This window comes from Lithobates pipiens, unplaced genomic scaffold (assembly GCF_037356315.1).
Source record: "Lithobates pipiens isolate NorthernLeopardFrog02 unplaced genomic scaffold, aLitPip1_a1.2 Scaffold_23, whole genome shotgun sequence".
NCBI lineage: Eukaryota > Metazoa > Chordata > Amphibia > Anura > Ranidae > Lithobates > Lithobates pipiens.
The window spans coordinates 13,322,231-13,344,391 of NW_027507785.1; the positions used below are offsets into that span (position 1 = coordinate 13,322,231).

At 44.9% G+C, this 22,161-nt stretch overlaps 1 protein-coding gene across 1 annotated transcript; it reads right to left on the reverse strand.

Moving 5' to 3' along the window:
- Positions 1–1,451: 1,451 nt before the first annotated feature.
- On the reverse strand, positions 1,452–21,866 carry LOC143927206 (ecto-ADP-ribosyltransferase 5-like). Its single transcript, XM_077451197.1, has 4 exons — positions 21,801–21,866; positions 17,246–17,936; positions 2,276–2,308; positions 1,452–1,740 (listed from the first exon to the last, which is right to left on the reverse strand). Exons 1-4 carry the CDS (start codon positions 21,855–21,857, stop codon positions 1,649–1,651), a joined length of 873 nt encoding a protein of 290 aa, XP_077307323.1. The 5' UTR covers positions 21,858–21,866; the 3' UTR covers positions 1,452–1,648.
- Positions 21,867–22,161: the final 295 nt, after the last annotated feature.

The window sequence follows — 22,161 nt, forward strand, 5'->3', positions numbered from 1 at the left end:
CGGAGATCTCCTATTGCGCGGCGCGGCTCGCGGATGCGCAGTAGGGAACCGGGAAGTGAAGCCGATTCGCTTTACTTCCTGATTCCCTCACCTAGAATGGTGACTGCAGCAGCCGAGAGCCGAGCGATCGATCGGCCTCGGCTGCCGGCATCGCTGGAACCCGGGACAGGTGAGTGTCCATTTATTAAAAGTCAGCAGCTGTAGTATTTATAGCTGCTGGCTTTTAATATTTTTTTTTTTTTGGTGGAATCCCTCTTTAAGATAGGCCCAGCCCAGTGGTATGAGTGAGTCACTAATGCTGCCCAGCCCTTCTCTATGCAAAGTGTACACATGAGTGATATGTACATTTTTATAGCATTCATAGGTATGTCACACTCCCTGAGCCCTGGTCCACCACTACCTTTGCTGAATGCTGCCGACATTGGGGATGTATAACAAGCCCTGCCTACTACAGCCACTAAGCCTGCCTTCAGCCTGTACTGCAAAGGTGAGCAGATGGATGGGGGTGGGCAGGGGGTGACCAGAGGTATACAGAGAAGGGATTACAGTTTGGAGGGCAAACATGACCAAAGAGGGGGTGTGCAGGGGGGCTGGGGTGAAAAGATTAGCAGAGGTATGTGGACTTAGGCAGAGGTGAGGGGGTTCGGTGTGCAGACATTAGCAGGGGTATTTAGAATGAACGGATGTACTGAGAGGAGGTGGATAAAGATGCAGTGATTAGCAGAGAGGCAGGGAGGGGTCTGTCATAGTAAATACCCCTGTTTACATGGTTGGTAAGTGCAAGGCTCCATTCACATCATGCAGATTTGACAGAGCATGTACGTTCCCATGCATTGTGTGTAGGGAAACCCTTCCCACTCTTACCGCAATGTGTGCTACACTATGCCACATTACTACCCTACTAAGACTACCCAAAGGCAACTTCACTTTCTCTCTCTCTCACCCCTCTCTCTCACCCCTCCCTCTCTCATCTCCTCTCTCTCACCCCCTCCCTGTCTCTCACCCCCCTCTCTCTCACCCCCTCCCTCTCTCTCACCCCCCTCTCTCACCCCGTCCCTCTCTCACCTTCTCTTTCTCTCTCTATCTCTCCCCTCCCTCTCTCACCTTCTCTCTCCCTTTCGCTCTCTCACCCCGACCCTCTCTCACCTCCTCTCGCTTTCTTTCTCTCTCACCCCCTCTCTCTCTCTCTCTCTCTCCCCCCTCTCTCATCCTCTCTTTCTCACCCCCTCTCTCTCTCTCCCCCCCTCTCTCATCCTCTCTTTCTCACCCCCTCCCCCTCTCTCCCCTCCTTCTCTCTCACCCCCTCTTTCTCACCCCCTCCCTCTTTCTCACCCCCTCCCTCTCTCTCATCCCGACCCTCTCTCACCTCCTCTCTCTCGCTTTCTCTCTCTCTCACCCCCTCCCTCTCTCTCCCCTCCCTCTCTCTCCCCCCCTCTCTCTCACCCCCTCTCTCTATTTCAGTTAACTCTATTTGTTTAAATATTTAATTTGTTTTAACAAGAATTGTTTGCATTTTCATTTTAATTATTCCCATAAAAAGGAACACCAAAATCCTCAGCACCAGGCCCATGGTGCTCTTAACCGAGCCCTGCCTGTATATGGTGAACATAGTTGGTCCCATGGTGGGATTCCATATTGTCTCATGACCTCAGGAGGAACTGACCAATAGGATGCTCAGGGTGAAGGTCAGTGCAGAAAGGATTAGCAGAATTCTGTGGTCAGTGTACAAGAGTCCCGCAGCTGGAAACATAAATGTAATTAATATTAGATATGATACACAGGTGTTGACAAAGTAGAAATTTTGCTTCTAATTTTGTTAGTTTTTTTTTTTTGTCTATGAATTGCATAAAAAAAAAACAAAAAAAAAAAAATCAAGTGTACAGTACAATATATCAAAAATTGCAGCACTAAAACACACCTATATATGACAATTAGTGTATAAGAAAACAAAAAATTAAAATTGTGTAGGTGAAATAAATCCAAATATATAAACAACAGCGACGAAAGTCCAAATACTGATGGTTATATAAATGTCCACTGATAACAATTGAACTCGTAAGATTCCTAAAATAGTTTTGGATTAAACTGCCCATAGCAGGAATGTAAAAATTGCTCCGGTGATTGTGTGCAGGAGCATTAACAACTAAACTACTAAACAAATGTGATAGGTAACATTGTCAGGTGTCAGAGAGGAAGTTTGTCAGGGGGTCATGACAATTTTGTAGTTACACCCCATGATTTGTAGTTACACCCCTCGCCCCTCCCTCTCTCTTACCTGAGCTACAGATTGGCTTTTTTCTTTTTTCACCTGCGAAAAAAAGAAACGTGATTTAAAGCGGTGTTTCATCTGTAATTTTTTTTTTTTTTTTTTTTAAGTCAGCAGCTAAAAAAAAAGTAGCTGCTAACTTTTAATAAGGAGACTTACCTCTTCAGGGCACCCGCGATGTCGACCGCCGAGGCCGACATGTCCCTCGGCTCTCGGGTCCCAGCGCCGCCATTCGTACTAAGGGAAACAGGCAGTGGAGCCTCGCGGCTTCACTGCCCGTTTCCTACTGCGCATGCGCGAGTCGCGCGGCGCTTTGTGAATGGGGCGCGCTGTCCCAGAACACAGCGCGCCCCCATTACCCAGAAGACCGAAGATCACAGAGGAGCAGGGAGAAGGCAGATTAGGAAGACTGCCTAGCAACAGCGATTTGCGACCAAGTAATTTTTTTTTTTTTTAATGTTTTCTTTTTTATTTTTTTTAATAATAGTAATGCTCTTTTTTTTTTTTTTCAGGGTGGCCCTCCACTTTAAAGAGGTTCAACAGGTTTGTCATGTCTTTGGGGACTGAATTTGAATTCCAGGCAAACAGCTAAATAAGGACCAGTCCCTTTTCTGACATTTGTTGTTTACGATTAAAAATCTGTATTTGTTTCTTATATATTATATACTGTATATTATATATATTATATATATATATATATATATATATATATATATATATATAGAGAGAGAGAGAGAGAGAGAGAGAGAGAGAGAGATCTCTCCCTCTCTCTCTCTTTATATATATATATATATATATATATATATATATATATATATATATATATATATATATTTATTAGCAGAGACCCTAGCGATGATGAACCTTGGCACCACAGATTTTTTGGAACTACATTTCCTATGACGCTCACCTACATTGCAGAGTGCCAGAGCATCATGGGACATGTAGTTCCAAAACATCTGGGGTGCCAAGGTACGCCATCACTGCCCTAGAGAATAAAATGGCGGTTGTTGCAACTTTTTATGTCACGCAGTTACTGTGCAGTGCTTTTTCAAACACAATCAGGGCCATCTTTAAGGCAGGGCAAAAGGGGCAGCTGCCCTGGGCCCTGTCATTGTGGTGGGGCCCAAAGCAGCTGCCTCATACTTGCCAACTATGCCAGTTTAAATTCCCTCATCCCTTGAGCTTTTAGTCCCGTGCTGTGTCCTGATATCTCTGTGTAAAGTTCTGCTACTAATACTGCCCAGCTCTGCCCTATTGTTGTGTACAGATGACTCACCTGCACACCCTGTGTTTACATGTAAAAAAACTGGCAATCATATGTAAATAGGGGCGGAATTCATATGTAAATAGGGGCCGAATTCATATGTAAATAGCTGCATCCAGTGGCATAGATATGTAAATAAAGGTGGCATTCATATGTATATCTTGCCCCCTGTGTGCTGTAACATCTAGCAACTAATCAGTGAGCTGTAACTTGTGATGTAACCTCTAGCTACCAGTCAGGAAGCGGTAATGATACATTGCAACCTCTGGCAACCAATCACAATTGATGCCTGATACAGTAAACTGATTTTAAGTCTAGCTGCTATTTATTGTATGTCTCAGAGCAGGTGGAGAGCGAAATTGTATGGGGGGGGGGGGGGGGCAAGAAAACGTTTGCCCAGGGTCCAATTGATATTAAAGACGGCCCTGAACACAATGGGGTTTGTTTACCAAAGGCAAATCCATTTTGCACTACAAGTGCATTTGGAAGTGCAGTCGCTGTAAATCTAAGGGGTAGATCTAAAATGAGGGGAAGCTCTGCTGATTTTATCATCCAATCATGTACAAGCAAAAATGCATTTTTTTTTATTATTTTTTTTTCCTTGCATGTCCCCCTCAGATCTACAGAGACTGCACTTGCAGTGCACTTGTAGTGGAAAGTGAATTTAGTAAATAAACCCCTGAGTAAATAGATACCTAACATGCCATGCTTTAAAATTGTGCGAATGGCGACATACTACGGTACTGAAAAATCTCCATAGGTGACGCTTTAAAAATTTCTACAGGTTACCAGTTTAGAGTTACAGAGGAGGTCTGGTGCTCGCGGCGATACCTCACATGTGTGGTACAAACACCATTTACATATGTGGGCGTGACCTATGTATGTGTTCACTACTGCAAGTAGGGACGGGGGGGGGGGGGCGCTTTAAATTTTACACACACTTAAAAATAAATACATAAAAATAATTGAAACCATTATAACACACCCGTTTCTCTGATCTCCACCTCAGGAACACATCCTCCATTGATACAAATTGTTGTCAGTATAAGGTGCACTTACATAGTGCTAGTGAGGGTAGGTGCTTTCCAGATGCATCATCACAGAAGAGCCACCAGGGTGTCCCAGTGGAAGAGTCCATGAGCGCCATGTGTCAGCGGGGAAGGAGGTTTGGCCGTGCCTTCGATTCTGATTGGCCAGACACTCCAAGAACACTCCTACACAGAGTTACACAGCCGGTGTCCTATCATGTACAGTCCCCCATCGGACAGTGTCCGCTGTGTACTGTGCATGCGCAGTACACGGCACACAAAGATTACGAAAATAGCCGAAGATGAGCCTGCGCCGTGAGTCCAGGTTCTAGCCCCACCATCCAAGTGGACATAGAGTCGGAATAGAAAAGAGCCGAGCGCAGCGAGGCCGAGCCCGAAGCGCAGCGAGCAATGCGAGCCTGCGAGGGGCCCTCTAATTTTCCCAGCCCTATGTCCGCTTGCATGGTGGGGCTACCACCTCCACTCACAGCGCAGGCGCCGTTCATCTTCGGAGATTTTCCGAACCTTCGTCTGCTCCGTGCTGCGCAAGCGCTGCGTATGCGCAGTACGGTGCGGACACTATATGATGGCCGGAATATGCCAGAACACCGGCGTCCTCCCCAGATCCCTCGAGGCTTCAGCTTCCCACTGACATGCGGCGCTGATGGACTTTTCCACAGGGAAATGCTGGATCTGGAAAGCACCTACCCTCACTAGCATTAGGTATGTGCACCTTATTCTATCAACAATCAAATAAAATAATGATGTACTAGGATTTGCCTGGCACTTCTCTTCCTTTTTTGCCTTCCTTTCCCCCATAGTGATTGGGTTCCCCAGCCCACGCCTGAAGCAGTCTCGCTCCCTTTGCAGAATTTGTTTCAGAGAACCAGAGTTGACAGGGGTGCATCCCCCCTAGAACCCCATGTTCAACTCGTTCATTTTAGGATTTTGATTGATCAATTTTTTTTACAAAAACTTTTGTTTTTATTGTTTTTTAATTTATATTTTTTATTCAATTTTTACCTATACAATATATTTTATTGTTGCTATTAATGAACCAGCATACTTATGCATGTCCTCCCACTATTTTTCATAATCAGGCATTTCAGCGCTGAGCGTTACACTAGCGCTTTATGTGTGTGTGTGTTTTCTAATATTAATTTTCAAAGCAAGTGTGTAGAGACCCTGAAACGTCTTTTCGTCCAAATGTATTTTCCAAATTATATTAGCACATGCATAGATCAATGTGGAGCTGGACAGCTCTGGACCCCGTAGGGATTGCATGATCTGCTATGGCTCTAGCTACACCATTAACTCCTTAGTGCCATCTGTTGACCTCTTAAAGCGGAGGTCCACCCTAAAATGGACCTCCGCTCATCGGAATCCCCCCCCCTCCGGCGCCACAATCGGCACCTTTCAGGGGGGAGGGGGGTGCAGTTACCTGGATAATCCATGTAACTGCACCGGGCTAGCTCTCTGCGGAAAGGGGCATACGTTACGCCCCTTTCCGCAAGCGCCCGCCCCCTTCAGCAAGTGCCCCGCTGCCTGCTGGGAAACACACAGCTCCCAGAGGCAGCGGGGACCGTCCGGATTGCGCCGCGCGGCTCGCGCATGCGCAGTAGGGAACCGGGAAATGAAGCCGAAAGGCTCCATTTCCTGATTCCCATACCCAAGATGGCGGCGGCAGGACCCGCCAGACGAGCGAGCGATCGGCTTCGGGTGCCGACATCGCGGGCGCGCTGGACAGGTAAGTGTCACTATTTAAAAGTCAGCAGCTGCAGTATTTGTAGCTGCTGGCTTTTAAAAAAAAAAAAAAAAAACGCGGAGTCCCGGTGGACTCCCGCTTTAAGTGCCCAGGAGGATTCTGTATCATGTGACCACTGTGGGAGGTCTCCGGGAGTGGTCACACTATTATTATTATTATTATTATTATTATTCACGATTTATATAGCGCCAACAGTTTGCACAGCGCTTTACAATGTATGGGGGGGAAACACAATTACAGTACAATACAAAAGGTACAGGAGGGACCTGCCCGTAGAGCTTACATTCTAAGGCTGGATTCACACCTATGCAGTTTTAGTGCTTTTTGCAGGTTTGCAATACAGTCCATGTAACATGGTTTCCTATGAAACACGACCTGTAGTGCAAATCAGCAAAAAGCACTAAAAAGGCATAGGTGTGAATCCAGCCTAAAGGGAGGGGGTGGTCAGAGGCGGCTCTTTAATTAGGCAAATTAGGCGATTGCCTTAGGCCTCGCCTACAGAAAGGGCCTCGCCGTCGCGCAATTGCCTAATTTGCCTTTCAGGTGTTGTGCTGCTGTTGTGTCTCAGTGTGGGACACTGGGAATGGGATTTGCAAGCGGCAGGTGGAGTGGGCGGCGGGCACGCTGCACACAGCTGTGGTGCAGAGTGAGCTGATCCATCGCCGCGCTCCGCGTTGGTGGATGAGGGGGGGGATAACACTAATGTCCACAGTCACTCAACATGGTGTGGGCATGGTCAGTCTGCCTGCGTCCAATAGCAGGCTCCACTGCTGCAGCGCCGTCCTCCGTGTCCTAGCCCTTCCCCTAAAGTCACCAACGGCGGCCCCAGTGCATGGCGGGAATTGTAGTTCTCCCACAGAGCACAGGCACACAGTCTTCAACATGGCCGTCTGGTGCCTGTGCTCTGCAGAGACTACAACTCCCAGATTGCACTGCAGGGCACAGAGAGAGCATTGTGTGTTGCTTCTCTAAATCCTGCCACCTTTAGTCAGCAAGGCGAGGAGCAGGGGTAGGTAGTGTCTATAACTGTAATATATATATATATATATATATATATATATATATATATATGTATATATATATATATATATATATATATATATATATATATATATATGTATATATATATATATATATATATATGTATATATGTATATATATATATATATGTATATATATATATATATATATATATATATATATATGTAAATTGTACTTGCTCCAATGTAATGTCAAGTTAGAATACAGCATTGACTTAGCCGAAAGCACAATATTTTATATATATATATTATAGTGCATATATATATATATATATATATATATATTATATTATGCACTATAATATATATATATATATATATATATATATATATATATATATATATATATATAATATATATTATATAGTGCGTGCATATATATATATATATATATATATATATATATATATATATGCACTATATTTTATATATATATATGCACTATATTTTATATATATATATGCACTATAATATATATATATATTATAGTGCATATATATATATATAACTACAACAATGCACCCCCAAGTCAAAGACTATATTATCTCTGCATGGGCTTTAGGTCATATTATCAATTTTTGGAGTAGCTTCTTCATTCATGGCAAAATGCTTCTTTTCTCAAATTAATAATAGTTCATGTATCATGTACAGTTTTATTTTCCCATATTGTAAAAATAACTTGTCATCTGCTTTACTGAGGTTTTGGTTTGCCTGGATCAATAGGATTAAAATAGTTCCACCATACTGAAGGTTGGTTCTCTTATTCTCTTTGGACCTTAGTAGCTTTTGATGGCTTTGTTTGATGGGCACAGTGGCTGCGTTTGATTGGCACAGTGGCTGCGTTTGATGGCACAGTGGCTGCGTTTGATGGGCACAGTGGCTGCGTTTGATGGGCACAGTGGCTGCGTTTGATGGGCACAGTGGCTGCGTTTGATGACACAGTGGCTGCGTTTGATGGGCACAGTGGCTGCGTTTGATGACACAGTGGCTGCGTTTGATGGGCACAGTGGCTGCGTTTGATGACACAGTGGCTGCGTTTGATGGGCACAGTGGCTGCGTTTGATGACACAGTGGCTGCGTTTGATGGGCACAGTGGCTGCGTTTGATGGCACAGTTTGTTTGCACCCCCCCAAAAATTTTGAGCGCCAGCCACCACTGGATGGGATCATCATTGTGCCCTTCTCCTTACTTGTTGAATGACAGGCTGAGGGCATGTACATTCCAGTTGAATGCCATTTAATGAGGCTGGCTGTTGTTCAAACTGGAGGGCTTATTTTATTTTTAATTTTAATTATTTTAATTATTTATATTGCTACTTATCTTGCTCATTCTGCTTTCAAAATTAACGCCAGGCAAACATCTATTCACACACATATGTGAAATGTTTCCTCTACCAAAAGATATATAATTCTGTGCAGATATTTTTGTGATTCATATTCCTCTGCCAGACAGTACACCCAGAATGGTGTGACAGTACCACCTTCTCTATTACAGTTAAGTAATACAGCAGTGTTACCCTCTCCATAAACCTGCTGACGATGAAGAAGCATTAGACAGTTATCAATTATGCTAATTACCGTATTTTTCGGACTATAAGGCGCACGTAAAAGCCTAAATTTTCTCACAAAATCGACCGTGCGCCTTATAATCCGGTGCGCCTTATATATGACCTGTTGACATCGCTGGAGTTCTTTGGTTAATGCACCCGGAATGATGGCAAGCACCGAATTCGTTTTCTTCACTTGGGCTTTAACAGTATCTGTCAGATGGGCGCGCATGGAGTCACAGATCAATAGGGATGGAGATTCGTGGAAAAAGCCACCCGGTCTCTTACCGTAAACTGACGTACCGTAAACCTCTCTCAGGTTGTTCTACTGCGTGACTGATAGCGATGAGTTTGAAATCCGCTTCGTAAGCATGTCTCTTAACAGGAGCCATTTTTGGGGCAGCGGGTATACCGTAGAAAATGAACGAATGAATGCGCACACCTCCTGACTAAGATGGCCGTAATGCCCAATCCAAGCAGTGCAGCTTCGTGGGCATTACGGCCATCTTAGTCAGGAGGTGTGCGCATTCATTCGTTCATTTTCTACGGTATACCCGCTGCCCCAAAAATGGCTCCTGTTAAGAGACATGCTTACGAAGCGGATTTCAAACTGAAGGCTATCAGTCATGCAGTAGAGCATGGAAATAGAGTAGCTGCGAGAGAATTCAACATTAATGAATCAATGGTACGGAAGTGGAGGAAGCAAGAAGATGCCCTGCGCCAGGTAAAGAAGACCAAACTGAGTTTCCGAGGAAACAAAGCAAGATGGCCACAGTTGGAGGACAAAATTGAACAGTGGGTTATTGAACAGAGAACCGCAGGTAGAAGTGTCTCTACTGTCTCTATTCGACTCAAAGCAACAGCGATCGCACGCGACATGGAGATCAACGACTTTCGAGGAGGTCCCTCTTGGTGCTTCCGTTTCATGAAAAGGCGGAATCTCTCTATCCGCACAAGAACCACTATGTCACAGCAACTGCCAAAGGATTACGAAGAAAAGCTGGCCATTTTCCATACCTACTGCAAGAACAAGATCAATGAACAGAAAATCCGACCAGAACACATTACCAACATGGACGAGGTCCCCCTTACCTTTGATATCCCTGTAAACCGTACTGTCGAGAGAACAGGGACCAGTACGGTATCTATACGCACTACAGGAAACGAGAAGTCATCCTTCACTGTAGTTCTCGGTTGCCAGGCTAATGGCCAGAAACTACCACCCATGGTAATTTTCAAGAGGAAGACTCTGCCAAAAGAAAAGTTTCCGGTTGGCATCATCATCAAGGCTAACCCGAAGGGCTGGATGAACGAGGAGAAGATGAGTGAGTGGCTGAGAGAGGTTTACGTCAAGAGACCGGGTGGCTTTTTCCACGAATCTCCATCCCTATTGGTCTGTGACTCCATGCGCGCCCATCTGACAGATACTGTCAAAGCCCAAGTGAAGAAAACTAATTCGGTGCTTGCCATCATTCCGGGTGGATTAACCAAAGAACTGCAGCCACTAGATATAGGTGTCAACAGGTCATTTAAAGTTAAATTGCGAGCTGCGTGGGAGCATTGGATGACAGAAGGCGAACACACATTCACCAACACAGGGAGGCAACGCCGGGCGAGTTACGCCACTATCTGCCAGTGGATCGTGGATGCCTGGGCGAAGGTATCAGTCACCAGTGTAATCCGAGCTTTCAAGAAGTCCGGAATTATCACTGAACAGCTAAGTACCGGTACCGATGACAGCAACGAGACTGACTCGGATACTGATGAGAATGATGAGAGGGATACGGGCGTGCTTGATGCCGAAATCGCCCAATTGTTAAACTCAGACACTGAAGATGAAGAATTTGATGGATTTGCGGGAGAAGAATAAAGTGAAAAAGTGAGTGTCTGGTTTTGTACGGTATTCACCGGTAACTGAACAGTGTTAAGAGTTATTGAAGAATAAAGTGAAAAAGTGAGTGTCTGGTTTTGTACGGTATTCACCGGTAACTGAACAGTGTTAAGAGTTATTGAAGAATAAAGTGAAAAAGTGAGTGTCTGGTTTTGTATTTAATTGAACAGTGTTAAGAGTTATTGTTATAGACCATTTTATGGTTATTGCTAAAGAGTTGAATAAAATTTGACTTACAGTACCGCATCCGAGTTGTGTTTCATTAAATGCGCCTTATAATCCAGCGCGCCTTATAGTCCGATGCGCCTTATATATGGAAATATCCATCATATCAGCCGGTCGTTGCTAGTGCGCCTTATAATCCGGTGCGCCTTATCGTCCGAAAAATACGGTATGTTGTTATCATGGCTGCGCAGTCTCTGACCGTCTCCTGTATCATTGTCCACACAATCTCTGACCATTTCCTGTATCATTGTCCACACAATCTCTGACCATTTCCTGTATCATTGTCCGCACAGTCTCTGACCATCTCCTGTATCATTGTCTGCACAGTCTTTGACCATCTCCTATATCATGGTCGCACAGTCTCTGATTATCCCTGTATCATGGCCACACAGTCTCTGACCGTCTCCTGTATCATTGTCCGCACAGTCTCTGACCGTCTCCTGTATCATTGTCTGCACAGTCTTTGACCATCTCCTATATCATGGTCGCACAGTCTCTGATTATCCCTGTATCATGGCCACACAGTCTCTGACCGTCTCCTGTATCATTGTCCGCACAGTCTCTGACCGTCTCCTGTACCATTGTCTGCACAGTCTCTGACCATATCCTGTATCATTTTCCGCACAGTCTCTGACCATCACCTGCATCTTTGTGGTGTAATTGTCTTTCAGCACCCTGTCTGTGGCTCCAACTTTTCATACCGTGTTAGCCAGGTAAGAGTTTGCTTGTCATTACCATAATAAAACTCCTGTATCACTGTCGGCACAGTCTCTGACCGTCTCCTGTATCATGGCTGCACAGTCTCTGACTGTCTCCTGTATCATGGCAGCACAGTCTCTGATCGTCTCCGGTATCATGGCTGCATAATCTCTGACCGTCTCCTGTATCATGGCCACACAGTCTCTGACCGTCTCCTGTATCATGGCTGTACAGTCTCTGACCGTCTCCTCTATTATGGCCGCACAGTCTCTGACTGTCTCCTATATCGTGGCCACACAGTCTCTGACCGTCTCCTGTATCATTGGCTGCACAGTCTCTGACCGTCTCCTGTATCATTGTCTGTGCAGTCTCTGACCGTCTCCTGTATCATTGGCTGCGCAGTTTCTGACCATCTCCTGTATCATTTTCCGCACAGTCTCTGACCATCTCCTGTATCTTTCTGGTGTGATTGTCTGTCAGCACCCTGTCTGTGGCTTCAACTTTTCTTACCGTGTTAGCCAGGTAAGGGTTTGCTTGTCATTACCATAAAACCGTCTCCTGTATCATTGTCTGCACAGTCTCTGATTGTCTCCTGTATCACTGTCAGCACAGTCTCTAACCGTCTCCTGTATCATGGCTGCATAGTCTCTGACCATCTCCTGTATCATGGCTGCACACAGTCTCTAACCGTCTCCTGTATTATGGCCGCACACAGTCTCTGACCATCTCCTATATCATTGTCCACACGCAGGCTCTGACCATCTCCTGTATAATTTTCCGCAGTCTATGACCATCACAGAGCATAATAAGCAGGCAGCTGCACAATTTGATCTATATCTGTGTGCGTGTAACATATATATTTATAATATATATATATATATATATATATACACACACACACCAACCCACCATATGTTTAATATTTGATTAAAGAATAATTGGTTAGACAAATTTATAGAAACTGTGAATTCATGGTTCATAGGATTTAAGTTAATATATGCACATTTATACAGTTAATTTTTATTGTTTTTATAATATTTTTCCCATTATGGGTGTGAATGGGGCCTCATGTCTAAGTTTTGCCTAAGGCCTCACAAAGTCTAGAGCCGCCTCTGGGGGTGGTGGTACAAAAGGTAATAGCTGCAGAGAATGATTTGATGGGGGTGGCTCTGGGACAGTTAGGTGGGTGTGGGATAGGCTTCCCTGAATAAATGAGTTTTCAGGGAACTCCTAAAGGTGGACAGGGTAGGGGCTGATCGGACAGACTGGGGCAGGGAGTTCCAGAGGATGGGAGAGGCTCTGGATAAGTCTTGAAGGCGAGCCTGAGAGGAGGTAACAAGGAAGCTAGAGAGCAGGAGGTCCTGGGAGGAGCGGAGGGGATGATTTGGGCGATATCTGCAGATAAGGTTGGTGATGTAGATGGGGGCGATGTTGTGGATGGCTTCGTATGTTATGGTTAGCATTTTGAATTTTACATGGTGGGGGAGGGGAAGCCAGTAAAGGGATTGGCAGAGAGGGAGTCACATGATGCACAGTGAGCGTGCTTCCAGCACAAAACTTCCTGCCCCCATGAAGGCATATGTGCAGTGCCTGAGCATTAAAGCTCACCTTTCTTGCTGCCATATGCATGTGTTACATGATTGGAAACAAGTTAAGGAGGAGGACCGGTTTAAAAAAAAAAAAAAAAAAAATGTAAAAGTCAGCAGCTGCAAACACTGTAGCTGCTGACTTTTAATAAGCAAACTTACCTGTCCAGGGCGCCAGCGATGTCGGCCGCCCGAGGCTGACCCGTCCCTCGGCTCTCGGGTTCCGGTGCCGCCATTTTGGCTAAGGGAAACAGGCAGTGGAGCCTTGCGGCTTCACTGCCCGTTTCATACTGCGCATGCGCGAGTCGCTCAGCGCTTTGTGAATGGGGCGCACTGTGTTCTGGGACACACAGTTCCCAGAACACAGCGCGACCCATTACCCAGAAGACGCCGCATGGAGGAGAGAAGACAGAAGATCTCCGCGGAGGAGGAAGAGGGATTTTTTTTCTAATTTTTCATGTATTTTTTTTTTCAGGGTGGCCCTCCACTTTAATGAAGGTTTTATAGGGGCAACAGAATAGTTGTTGCCAAAGGGGCATAGGGGCTAATACCCCTTTATCAGTAAGCAACACTATGCACAAGGGCATGAGGATAGATACCTCTAAAACAGAAAAACAGAGGTTAGTATCACTTTACCAGATGGTACAGGGGCTAGTTTCAAATATTGTAGGGGGCATATAGGGCTTGTATCCCTAAAATGGGGAGCAATGGGACTGGGGCCACCATAGTAATGAGAAATAGTGGCATAAAGGGCTAGTACTACTAAAGTAAGAGCAATGAGAAGGGGACAACCATAAGAATGGGAAGCAGTAGAGGCATATAGGGCTATTACCAGTAAAGTAGGGAAAAATAAGGCCGCGTACACACGGGCGGACTGTTGGCTCAACTTTGTCCGCTGAACAGTGTTTCAGCGGACAGTCCACTCGTGTGTGGGGCTTCAGCGGACAGTTTCAGCGGACAGCTTGACGAACAAAGTTTTTCGGAAATTCCGAAAAACTGTCCGCTGAAACTTTGTTTGAGCGAACAGTCCGCCCGTGTGTAGGCCACTTTCGAAATGAGCAAACTGTTCCCGCTCGGAGGAAAGTCTGCTCATTTCGAGCGCGTCTCCAGGTAGGCGGGGCCCGCGACGGAGACGTCGCGGGCTCCGCCGCCTGGAATGGACTTAAAGGGGAACCCCAACGCCGAAAAAAATCGGTGTGGGGGTTCCCCCAAAGTCCACAACAGACCCTTGTCCGAGCACGCTACCCGGCCGGCCAGGAAAGGGGGGCGAGCGAGCGCGCCCCCCCTTCCGAGCCGTACCAGGCCGCGTGCCCTCAACATGGGGGGTGCCTTGGGGAAGGGGGGGCCGCGCGGCCCCCCCACCCCAAAGCACCTTGTCCCCATGTTAATGAGGACAAGGGCCTCTTCCCGACAACCCTGGCCGTTGGTTGTCGGGGTCTGCGGGCGGGGGGCTTATCGGAATCCGGGAGCCCCCTTTAATAAGGGGGCCCCCGGATACCGGCCCCCCACCCTATGTGAATGAGTATGGGGTACAATGTACCCCTACCCATTCACCTGTGAAATAAAGTACAAAAAAAAACACAACACAGGGAAAAAATATTTTATTGCACAGCTCCGGGGGTCTTCCGTCTTCGGGGGTCTTCTCGCCGGACTCCTCCGCTATCTTCTTGTAGCTCTTTTGCTAGCGGAGGAGTCCGGCTTTCTTCCTCCCCGCCGCCGGCCTCTTCTCCCGACTTCGGGGGTCTTGTCCCCCTCTTCGGTTCTTCTGCCGGGCCACCGCGCCTTCTTGTAGCTCTTTTGCAGGCGGTGGCCCGGTCTTCTGTCGCCGCCGCCTTCCGTTCTTCTTCTTCTTCTTCTTCTTCTTCTTCTTCTCCAGGAGATGTTGACACGTCGCTCTCTCCGGCCGGAATGCCAGAGCCGCCCTGCGCTGCCACCTTTATAGTGACAATGGGGCGGTGTCACATGGTATATGCCACATGGGTTGGTCACATGGTGACCCCGCCCCCTTACGATGTCATAGTCCCCATGTGACATCAACCCATGTGACCAACCCATGTGACATATACCATGTGACACCGCCCCATTGTCACTATATAAGTGGCAGCGCAGGGCGGCTCTGGCATTCCGGCCGGAGAGAGCGACGTGTCAACATCTCCTGGAGAAGAAGAAGAAGAAGAAGAAGAAGAAGAAGAAGAAGAACGGAAGGCGGCGGCGACAGAAGACCGGGCCACCGCCTGCAAAAGAGCTACAAGAAGGCGCGGTGGCCCGGCAGAAGAACCGAAGAGGGGGACAAGACCCCCGAAGTCGGGAGAAGAGGCCGGCGGCGGGGAGGAAGAAAGCCGGACTCCTCCGCTAGCAAAAGAGCTACAAGAAGATAGCGGAGGAGTCCGGTGAGAAGACCCCCGAAGACGGAAGACCCCCGAAGCTGTGCAATAAAATATTTTTTCCCTGTGTTGTGTTTTTTTTTGTACTTTATTTCACAGGTGAATGGGTAGGGGTACATTGTACCCCATACTCATTCACATAGGGTGGGGGGCCGGTATCCGGGGGCCCCCTTATTAAAGGGGGCTCCCGGATTCCGATAAGCCCCCCGCCCGCAGACCCCGACAACCAACGGCCAGGGTTGTCGGGAAGAGGCCCTTGTCCTCATCAACATGGGGACAAGGTGCTTTGGGGTGGGGGGGGCCGCGCGGCCCCCCCTTCCCCAAGGCACCCCCCATGTTGAGGGCACGCGGCCTGGTACGGCTCAGGGGGGGGCGCGCTCGCTCGCCCCCCCTTTCCTGGCCGGCCGGGTAGCGTGCTCGGACAAGGGTCTGTTGTGGACTTTGGGGGAACCCCCACGCCGATTTTTTTCGGCGTTGGGTGTCCCTTTAAGTCCATTCCAGGCGGCGGTTCCTGCGACGTCTCCTTCGCGGACCCCACCTACCTGTACACGCGCTCGAAATGGGCGGACTTGCCTCCGCCTTACGTGGGCGAGTCCGTTCATTTCAAAAGTTGAGCGAACTGTTTGGCAAACAGTTCGCTGAAACAGTCCGCTCAAAAAGTGCCGTGTGTGGGCAAGTCCGCTCATGCAAATTTTGAGCGGACTGTTGCGGCAACTGTTTGACGAACAAAGTTTCAGCGAACAGTCCCCGCGTGTGTACGCGGCCTAAGACTGTGTCCAGCATAGTAATGGGAAGTAGTGATATATAAGGTTAGTACCACTAAAGTAAGGAGCATTGAGACTGGAACTACCATAGTAATGGGAAGTAGTGGTATATAGGGCTAGTACCACTAACTAAAGTAAGGAACAATGAGACTGGAACCACCATAGTAATGGGAAGTAGTGGCATATAGGGCCATTACCAGTAAAGTAGGGAGCAAGAAAACTGAGACTACTATAGTAATAGAAAGTAGTGGTATATAGTACTAGTATTGCTAAAATAAGGAGCAATGGGCCTGGAACACCCATAATAATGGGAAGTAGTGGCATATAGGGCCATTACCAGTAAAGTGGGAAGCAATAAGACTAGGACAACCATAATAATGGGAAGTAGTGGCATATAAGGCTATTACCAGTAAAGTGGGAAGCAATAAGACTAGGACAACCATAATAATGGGAAGTAGTGGCATATAAGGCTATTACCAGTAAAGTGGGAAGCAATAAGACTAGGACAACCATAATAATGGGAAGTAGTGGCATATAAGGCTATTACCAGTAAAGTGGGAAGCAATAAGACTAGGACAACCATAATAATGGGAAGTAGTGGCATACATGGCTATTACCAATAAAGGGAGGAGCAATAAAACCGGGACAACCATAGTTATAGGAAGTAATGGTATATAAGGCTAGTACCAGTAAAGTAGGGAGCAATAGGACTGGGTCCACCAAGGATAAAGGAGGTCATGGTTGACACATCAGGACAGGAAAGTGACACCCCGGCTCTGCTCACCTCCTAGGTATGCACAGTTGTAGTAGCTGCACTGCTGCCCGCTGCTTCTCAGGACATACAACGTTTCTGACTGTTTTATAGCGTGGAACGTCTCCGCCACCGGAATCAGAACCTCCTCTTCCATAAAGTCAGAGAAAGCCTCCACGTTTACCCCAAAACAGGTGAATATGGTGAACATGGTGTTGACACCAAACCTCTGGGCAGTCTTTCGGTTCAGAGACGAAGATGCAAATTGCCCGAACCGCAGTTCTAATGACACGTTCTTGTATTTCATCCAAGATCCCCGATAGGCCTGCGAGCCGTCATCACAGCCGCCTCCAAGCACTTGCAGCGCCCTGGTGAGGTAGAAATGAATAGCCTTGAAATGGAATCGGTCCATGTAGTGCTGCCGCGATCGGCCTGCGATGGACACGTTGCGGTTCAGCTGTTGGTAGATGGGGAAGGGGCTCTCCCTGGTGTACACAATGAGTGATATCCCATACTCGTCCTTAAAGTCAGGTGGGAAAACGTTGGATTGTTTTACAATCGCCCACCTCTGCTCTGCCAAGTACCACATTATAGCCAACGGCTTGTATTTCTTCTCCTGCTCCAGAACCTTCGCCATTTCCCGCTCCATCTGCCGCGCACAGCCGAGGTACTGATCATCGAAGGCATTGCTCATCATGGTGAGATCCACGGCCTGGCAAACAATCTGCAAAAGACAAAATCAGAGACCGGCAGACTAACGCAAAGGGGTGGATTTACTAAAGGCAAAAAGACTTTGCATTCTGCGGGTGATGTTGCTCCAGAAATAAACAAACGATTTGTTGCGCTTAGTAGGAATAAGATGTACAAGGCAGCTACACAGTATTGCTGGATACAATATACATGATGTGGGTAAAAAAAGTAGCGCTCAAAACAAATATGAAACAATAAAATTCATATCTCAGAGAAATTCATCCAAATACATAAAGTTGAAATATGAACACTCCGAGCAAGAGTCCACCAAGTAGAAACTGATCACCTTCCACCAAAAACCTGCAGGAAAGATGAAACAGGATCCCGTCACCTTCACCCAATAAGACTGACCCATCCCGTCAGTGCATGGGTTATGCACATAAATTGAGTATAGGTGTATAGGAGTATAGGTGATGGCTTGAAAGTGATCCCTCCAACTCAGACAGCAGAGAAATGTAGACCTTCCCCGCTATACTGTCATCCGTCTGCGTCCTGCGTCACACATGGCGCCACCCAACGTTTCGTCATTAACATGCGTCACAAGGGGTGTGGGACCAGGGACACCACGCTCCAGGTGACACATTTTAATGATGAAACGTTGGGTGCAGCCACGTTTGACGCAGGACGCGGACGGACGACAGTATAGCGGCCACCTTGTTGGTTAGAGGCGCTGGGCTATTATGCCTATCACACTTTTTAACCTCCCTGGCGGTACGATTATTTCGGATTTTAGGTGCTAAAAGCGGTACCATTATTTTGCATGAAAATTTGGCGTTTTATAGTGTAGTCCTGTAATTTTTAGCAATAACTCACTTAAATCTGACCAAACCAGTAGACTAGCAGACATCCCGGGTATGATAAAGTTTGAAAAATGAAATCATAAATTATAATATAATAAATAATGATAAATAATTGTACCAAATAATAATATAACAATAATAAAAAATTATTCAATAATGTAATCAAATCAAAAACACTGAAATTTGCTCAGTTTTAGAATTGTCACTGTCATTACTTTTCAATATTTGATGACGGATCTCCCCACAAATCGCTCAATTCTGCGAGTGATTCCAATTTATTATCGCTGTTTTCTAGCTGGTCTAAAACCACTTTTGATGTAAAAGGACAGTTTTGGTTGCTATGGACAATCTCCAGTTTCCAGGCATAAAGAACAGTTTTTATAATATAAGGCTACATGCAGGACACTGGGCAGACCACTAGGGACAAAGAGGATGTGAAATATTTACATACAGCAATGTAATATGTAAGATTACATTATACTGTATGTATACTGTGTGTTTCACTTTTTGAATTTGGCGCCGATCTCCGTCCCCGTGCGTCGCAACGCTCGCAGGGAACGGAGCTCGGCTCCGTCATAGATCGAGCGAGACGCGGCTCGCTCGTACAGCGCGGGGACATCGCTGGATCCGAGGGAGAAGGTAAGTAAGCCTCCTCCTGGATCCAGCGATGCGGTCCCGAGTCTGGCTTGGGGGTTACCGCTTTTGGTATAAAAATTCCACCCCGAGCCAGACTCGGGAATACCGCCGGGGGGGTTAAAATCATTACCTGGTTCCACTCCTTGATGAAAGGGAAGGTCTACATTTCTCTGCTGTCTGAGTTGGAGGGATCACTTTCACGCCATCACCTATACTCCTATACACCTATACTCAATTTATGTGCATAACCCATGCCCATCCCTCAGTCTTATTGGGTGAAGGTGACGGGATTCTGTTTCATCTTTCCTGTAGGTTTTTAGTGGAAGGTGATCAATTTCTACCGGGTGGACTCTTGCTCGGAGTGTTCATATTTCAACTTTATGTATTTGGATGAACTTTTCTGAGATATGAATTTTATTGTTTCATATTTGTTTTGAGCGCTACTTTTTTTACCCACATGTTGTTGCCCCAGAGCTTAGTAAATGAGGTGAAGCGTCCGTTTGCAAAGAATACCCGATCACATGCAAGGGAAAAAAACAAATTTTTTGCACTTGATTGGATGATGGAAGTCAGCAGAGTTTCCCCTCATTTACTAAGCTCTGCAGTAACTGCACTTGCAAAGTTCTCAGTCTATTTGCCTTTAGAAAATCAACCCCAGTGTATAAGCATTAATTTAGACCTAGCATCAAATATTAATTGCTCATGATAAATGCAACACGCCGAGGGGAATATCAGTGCAACCATCTTGTAGAGATCACAGTACTTTCCCTAACAATGCCTTCATCTGTTTTTATCTCTGGAAGGATGGCAACTTCTTTGTTCAGGCATCATTTAGAGTCACCATCTACTTCCTGAACTGAGATGAAACAATCATATAAATCCTTGTGTCTGTGTTCACAAAATGTTGGACACACATCAGCCTCTCGCCTGCAAACTTACAATGTTGCAGTCTGATCACTGGGGGGAAAGGCGACTGAGGAAATGCTTCCTCCTGCCTGCAGCACACCGATGATGTCATCTTAGGCTAGGCAAAGGTGCTGATTGGAGCTCAAGGATGGCTTTTTAATGATAGAAGGTGGAGACTTTCTGAGAAAATATACTGTTTCTGTAGTCATGTAGGCTTGTATTGGGTTACTTTAACATATTTTTAATTTTAACATAGCCTTTCAAATAAAAAAACAATATTTAGATAGATAGATAGATAGATAGATAGATAGATAGATAGATAGATAGATAGATAGATAGATAGATAGATAGATAGATAGATAGATAGATTATAGATTGGTAGAATATAGATTGATAGATTATAGATAAATAGATTGATAGATAGATAGATAGATAGATAGATAGATAGATAGATAGATAGATAGATAGATAGATAGATAAATAGATTATAGATTGATAGATTATAGATAGATAGATTATAGATAGATAGATGATAGATAGATAGATTATAGATAGATAGATGATAGATAGATAGATTATAGATAGATAGATAGATAGATAGATAGATAGATAGATAGATAGATAGATAGATAGATAGATAGATGGATAGATTATAGATAGATAGATTATAGATAGATAGATAGATAGATAGATAGATAGATAGATAGATAGATAGATAGATAGATAGATAGATAGATTATAGATTGATAGATAGATAGATAGATAGATAGATAGATAGATAGATAGATAGATAGATTATAGATTGATAGATTATAGATAGATAGATAGATAGATAGATAGATAGATAGATTATAGATTGATAGATTATAGATAAATAGATTGATAGATAGATAGATTATAGATAGATAGATAGATAGATAGATAGATAGATTATAGATTGATAGATTATAGATAAATAGATTGATAGATAGATAGACTGATAGATAGATAGATAGATTATAGATAGATAGATAGATAGATAGATAGATAGATAGATAGATAGATAGATTATAGATTGGTAGATTATAGATTGATAGATTATAGATAAATAGATTGATAGATAGATAGATTATAGATAGATAGATAGATAGGTAGATAGATAGATAGATAGATAAATAGATTATAGATAGATAGATAGATAGATAGATAGATAGATAGATTATAGATTGATAGATTATAGATAGATAGATAGATAGATAGATAGATAGATAGATTATAGATTGATAGATTATAGATAAATAGATTGATAGATAGATAGACTGATAGATAGATAGATTATAGATAGATAGATAGATAGATAGATAGATTATAGATTGATAGATTATAGATAGATAGATAGATAGATGATAGTTTGATAGATTATAGATAAATAGATTGATAGATAGATTATAGATAGATAGATAGATAGATAGATAGATAGATAGATAGATAGATAGATAGATGTAATAGACTGTTACCTGCACTGATAAAAGTAGTTGTAGGGTACGTAGTACTTCCAGATATTTCAATATCATGATGGCAAGGTTGGCTATGAGAAGGAAATAATCAGAATGATCTTTTTATTTCTCCATCTACAATTGGAGTCAGTAGACACAGATTAGAGACAATGGCAGTTCATATAATGATCCACTAATAGGGGAATGACAAGAAACATATCCTACATTACCAAAGGTATTGGGACGCCTGCCTTTACACGCACATGAACTTCAATGGCACCCCAGTCTTAGTCCGTAATATTGAGTTGGCTCACCCTTTGCAGCGACAGCAGCTTCAACTCCTCTGGGGAAGGCCGTCCACAAGGTTTAGGAGATGTGTCTA